Raw genomic sequence first — 6,040 nt, 5'->3', positions numbered from 1 at the left:
CTTCCTTCCTTCCTTCCTTCCTTCCTTCCTTCCTTCCTTCCTTCCTTTCCTTCCTTCCTTCCTTCCTTTCCTTCCTTCCTTCCTTCCTTTCTTCTTTCTTTCTTGGACATTTATTTGAGGATATAGAGGTATTTCACAGAATTCAAGGATACGGATAGCCAACCTCGGGCAAAACCGAAGCCAGGAATTGAAATCAATTAGGTAGAGCCTCCTCGGACATTTATTTCCTTTGCTCCACAGGCTAACTTTGTCTTCTTCAAGAGAGCTGCTCAGAATGAATTAAAACCCTTAATTGGTCCACCTTAGTTCAAATTTCTACCCCAGGACCAGTGAACTGTGACCAGGGAAGTAGAGTGAGAGAGACTTTGAAAAAGCCATTTTCTGCTGTGCAGTCATCCCTAAAAAGTTACTGTACTTCCCTGCATATACCCTTGGACGGGACAGGATGATGCATAAAAGCCCTTTATGGGGATGAGTCAGTACTGTTCTTGCTATCACTAAGTTTAAGCTTAACTTAGGGAGCAAAGCCAGAATGGGGCAAAATGGAAGTTTGGTGGAGATTATTTGTTTCACAGTGTGGAACCCTCTTCAGCCAGGACTGCCCCAAAGTGTTCATTACAACCATTCTCTGCCCAGCTCCTCCCCACACCAGGACCAGGAAGATGAGAGAACAGAGAGCTTAGAGCTCTAGTGGAGCTGGGCCTGGGACAGGTCTGTCATTTCCATCGCTGTGTGGGTCAGGGTGCGGGGAGCATAGCCAGCCTTCTCTCTATCCATATTAGTCTCTGGGCCACAGACATTACTCCTTCCCTTGTGGCTCAGAATTCACACCCAAGGGGCTGGGGACAGAGGTAATGGGGACACATTCCAGGTGTTCAAATTCTTCTGTACTTCACACTAATCTTACCTTTTTTAAGTGTTTATACTATGTGTCAGGCCCTGAGCCTAACATGTACTCTCATTTAAAATTCACATTATCCTGTGAGAAAGATATTATTATCCCATTTGTAGAGAGGAAGAAAGTAAAAACCAGAGAAGTTTAGGGGTGTATCCTGGGTCACACAGCTATCAGACAGGCAGAGCCAAAACACACAGGGTCTTTCTGACTCTAGAGCTGAGCTGTTGTCTGCTGTAGAGACAAGAAGCAGTCTTAACACTTCTTGAAAGATCAAAATGCATGGCAGTAGAGGTGCTCCTGAGATTGTTCTAATCAGTTACGAGTAGAGAAGATGGTCTTAGGTTATTAAGTCCTAGACAGAGCAAGAAGAAACCTTAGTGGTGGTTTTCCAGCAATGTGCCACAGAACCCCGTAGTTGTGAGGAGTGGGCATGCAAGGACCCAGAGGGAATGGGGTATACAGTGCTTGTTTGCATTTATCTGTTTTATATGTTGGGCTTCTGTTTAAGATTTGATTTGAAGAAAGACTTGTTTGGCTAAAAGAAGTTTGGAAAACCACTGGCCTAGTTCAGTTTCATCAGTTGGGAAACTAATCCTGGTGAAGAGAAGAGAAAGGTTTGCCCATGGTCACGCAGCTAGCTAGTGGCAGAGCCAGGCTGGGAGCCCAGATCTCCTGGCTCCTTGCCAGGGCTTTTACACCTCCTTACTCAGGTCATGTGCCTGATGTCTGAGAATAAGCACTTTCACAGTATGACAGGGGTGGTTATGCAAGGTCAGATAGTAATCGGTGGCACTAGGCACTAGGGCTTGAATCTAGGTATTCTTTTTTTTTTTGGCTACACCACACAGCATGCAAGGTCTTAGTTCCCCGACCAGGGATGAAACCCGTGTCCCCTGCAGTAGAACCACGGAGGAACCGTGGAATTCCTGAATCTAGGTGTTCTTATTCAAAGCAACATTTGAACAAAGTAATTTGTTCAAGATCAGACAGCTGGTGAGTAGAAAGCCAGAAATCGAACTTAGGGAGTTTGGTTCCAGAGCCTGTCTTTTTAATCACAACATTACAGTGCCTCCATATATATATGTCTGATCTTGAACAAATTACTTAACCTCCCTGTGCCTCAGTTTCTTCGTCTGTAAAAGGGGAATGATAATGGTGTCTGCCTCAAAGGTTGACGTAAGGATGGAATGCATGTAAAACACTTAGACCAATGTCTGGCACTTAGTAAACATATAATTAATGTTAGATGTTACAAAAGTAACCAATAATACAACTCCTGCTGTTGAGGAGTTTATTCACCCATCAAAATGGGACAAACAGCACAGAACATGTGAGATGCAACTTGTCGACAAGGACACACAAGGCGGTGTAATGTGTGGTAAAGAGGTTTGGGTTCTCAAATCAGGCAAACCTGGGATTCGGTCCCGGCACAACACCTGATGGCTGTATGACCTTGGGCAATCCCTATCTAATTATTCTATCTGAGCCTCAGTTTCCCGCTGTAGAACAGGAAATGTAGTAAACTCCCTTCAGAGTTGTTGAGGGCATTCAGTGAAATAATACTTGTAGATCAGTGCCTGACACACAGGAAGGCACTCAAAAACTGGTAATTGAGTATCAGCTAAGCACTTTGCTTTCTCCAGCTCAGCAGGTGCTCTGTCCCACCTCCCAAACCTGCCTCCTTTCCCCCCTGATCAGGGAGAAACTGCAGAAGCATGGGGTATGTATCCGGGTCCTGGGTGATCTGCATTTGTTGCCCTTGGATCTCCAGGAGCTGATTGCACAGGCTGTGCAGGCCACCAAGAACTACAACAAGTAAGTTTTCAGATTTCCCCTTAGGGACCTGTATTAATCTATGACTCCCTGCTAACTTTAGGGAGACGTCCTGGCCCTTCCTTGGTCTGCATTTGGTACAAGAGGTAATGAGGAGTTGGTTTTGGATGCTTGAGACTTCTTCCTCCATCTGCAGGGCAGACCAGAGGTGGCTCTGCAGCACCTTGTTTTATGTGTGTATACTCACACATACAGTTTCTTATCTTCCTCCTTCATGTGCCTTGCCCCCATGTACATATGTATTTTTATATATATGTGTGTGTGTGTGTGTGTGTGTGTGTTTAATTGACAGGGAATGGGGTGGGAATGCAGCAGGCCTTATCCCTGTCTCTGAAGACAGATCCTTCAAGAAATTCTCTTTCTGTCCCACTGCTTTAACCGATAGAGGGGATGACCTTGGAAGGGCAGGTAGATGCAGAGGGGAACAGTTTAATAACCCAGACGTCATTATGTGTGGCTTTGGAATATAATGCATATTTGGCAGTGGATTCGTTTCACATCAGACTTCCTTCCTATTCTTTGCTTGTTCTAATATCACAGTGAATTCACATCCTCTGAAAGCTGGGGGTTAACAGAAGGGAATAAGATTAGGAGAATAATAAGGGTCAGTTAGTATTTTTCTTACTACAAAACTAATGTGTTTTTTTCCCAAGAAAACTTGGAAAACTCAAAAAATTAATAATCTTGCTTTTCAGAGGTATCCATGGTTAACATTTGGTGTGTGTTTGTTCTACCACAGAAGGGGTGCTCTGTAATAAGTGACTCCACTCCTTAGTCCCTGTCCCCCTTTGGTAAATTATTCTGTTCTTCCCTTCTCAGGTGTTTCCTGAACGTCTGTTTTGCTTACACATCCCGTCATGAGATCAGCAATGCTGTGAGAGAGATGGCCTGGGGAGTGGAGCAAGGCCTGCTGGATCCCAGGTATTGCGGTTGTTCAGCATGATAGGGAAAACAGGCATACACTGAACCATAAAATCCCTCCTAAGTCATGTACTTGAGCCAGAAGTCAAATCGGGAATGTATGTGGAAAGATTTGAGAGGGGTGGTCCCTGCACTTAGAGCTTTGGTATGACTTATTATAGCCTGCTTCAGAATTTCTGTGTTCACCACAAACCAAGAAGCTCCAGAAAAAATGGCATGGCTTGTAGCAACACTGTGGCATTCAATAAAACATGATGCCCTGCTGGCCCTTTGGCAGAGTTTTTCTAAGAATGATTTTTCAGGAATGCAGCTTGTTGGGGGTATTGGCCTTTAGGCCTCTCATGTTACAGTTTCATGCAAGATCCAGGTATTTTTCAAAAAGAAAGTTGTTCATCATTAGCAACACGGTAGAATTATTAGAGCTGGGAGAGACTTTAGAAGCCATCTATCTGCTCAGTCCCTCTCCTGTTATTATTAGTGTAACCCTTGGTAATAATATTAGTAAACTAACAACAGCAGTAGTAAAATAATAGTAGCAAAAAACAAGCCAGGCAATGTGTTTTGCTGTGTTTATTTGATTAAGTTAATATTCTCATGTTTAAGAGATTTGAGTCTTTCCTCCATTTTATAGATGAGAAAACTGAGCTCACATTGAAATGACTGTCCCAAGGTCATTCTGCTAGTAAGTGCCAGAGCTGGGACTTCTATCAAAAACTGTCTGATTCCAGAGCTTTTGTCCTTACCTTTATTATATATGGGATTGTGGGACCCAGGAGGTTTTCTGACTCCCTTCTTGGGTATAATTCGATTTTCCTGGGAAACTAAATTAAAAATGAAGAAGTTTCTCAGTGAGAATGAAATTAACATTATCAATATTATACAAATTAGCATAAATTTATAATGATGATAAGCATGATAAAGGCCTTGATGCATGGTTCAACAAGAATTTATAATAAGAGGAATGGACCTGGTAGGGAAGGCTCCCCAAAGGAAATGATAAATGACATAAGAAGGGGGTGAGAGGATAAGCAGTAACTGGGGAAAGAAGCAGTATTATGAGGAGCTTTTTGGTTGTACAAATACTGTTGGAATAATTCAAGTAGAGAGTACTTGGAAGGGAGCTTGGATTATGGTGGTGATGGTGGAATAGACCAAACAGACTGCATTAAGAGCTATGAAGCAGATCAAATAGAGAGGACTTGCGGGGTGGTGGTGGGATGAATTGGGAGATTGGGATTGACATATATACACTAATATGTATAAAATAGATAACTAAGAAGAACCTGCTGTATTAAAAAAATAAAATTCAAAAAAGAAAAAATATTAGTGAGAGAGAAAAAAAATCGAGGGGACTTGATGGATTGACTCTGGGATAAGGATGTGTTATGGGTGACTCCAGGGTTTTTGACTTATAAAACAGTGGACAGTGGTGCCCTTCGCTGTGCTGAGAACCCTGAGAGGCTGCAGTTTGAGGAAGAAAGTCAGGAGTTTGGTTTGGGATATATTATAGATGTTGAACACAGATATCAGGTTGACAGTAGAGAGAAGTGGGGACTGGAGATAGCAGTCTGGTAACTGAAGCAAAGAGAGAGCATGAGGAATCTAAGGAGAGTCTAGAGTGAGAAGAGAGGGCCTAGGATGGAGTTTTGAGAAACTCGTAAGTTTTACTGGCTGGGTAGAGGAAAATGAGCCTTAAGGAAAAAAGAGAATCAACAACCAGAAAGGTAGAAACAAAAGGGCTGCCAGTATTACAGAAGCCAAGAAAAGAGGGTGTTTGTTAGCGCAGGTGGGGTGGCGGGTGTGCATTGGTGGGAGCAACAGTGTTAAATGCTGTAGAGAGGTCAATTAATATGTGGATTGAAAATTAGCCATTGGGGGAGAAACATTAAGATACTGGTTAAGTTGGCAGTATGGGGTCTGGGCAGGAAGATGAGATATAAGTAGATGAGGGATATATAAGTAGATGAAAGTTATTGATAATTTTCTGATTCTTGGCTTGGGGAATGATTTCATAGTTCATTTTATTCTTAGTGCTTTACGATTAATGTTTTATATAATTTTTTGTATAAATTAAATAACATATTTAAAAAAATAAGGGACAAATGTTTATGCTAAAAAGAAAAAAAGCTATTTAGCAAGCAGATTTAATATGCATTCATGCCTGGAACTAGAACTCTGATCTTGCCTCCTAGTGCAGTGTGATTTATACTGATACCACATTGCAGTAGCCACTGACCCCCTGCTTCTTGCCCAGCTAGTTTTCTCATATCCGTTTTCTCTGCCCTGCATGGTTTAGTAACTTGCCTGTGTGGGTTAGTCATGCAGACATGGCGTGGGCTGGGCGGGTTACTAGGGTAAGGAGGCTGATGTCTCAACCCGTCAGCTCAG

At 42.6% G+C, this 6,040-nt stretch overlaps 1 protein-coding gene across 4 annotated transcripts in view; it reads left to right on the top strand.

Annotated features, from left to right (window-relative positions):
- The window catches only part of DHDDS (dehydrodolichyl diphosphate synthase subunit), a 28,873-nt gene that overhangs the window by 5,823 nt on the left and 17,010 nt on the right, over positions 1–6,040 (top strand). For all 4 annotated transcript variants that reach the window (XR_003794600.1, XM_029230379.1, XM_029230378.1 and 1 more), the window contains exons 5-6: positions 2,597–2,713; positions 3,551–3,652. Coding sequence is in view for 3 of the 4 variants with exons in the window: in XM_029230379.1 (XP_029086212.1) it covers positions 2,597–2,713; positions 3,551–3,652 (219 nt within the window). In the remaining variant the exon portion in view is untranslated. The remainder of the gene's footprint in view (positions 1–2,596; positions 2,714–3,550; positions 3,653–6,040) is intronic.

This window comes from Monodon monoceros, unplaced genomic scaffold (assembly GCF_005190385.1).
Source record: "Monodon monoceros isolate NGI ecotype Baffin Bay Population unplaced genomic scaffold, NGI_Narwhal_1 Super_Scaffold_18, whole genome shotgun sequence".
Taxonomy (NCBI): Eukaryota; Metazoa; Chordata; class Mammalia; order Artiodactyla; family Monodontidae; genus Monodon; species Monodon monoceros.
This window is presented reverse-complemented; position numbering and strand designations above follow the sequence as displayed.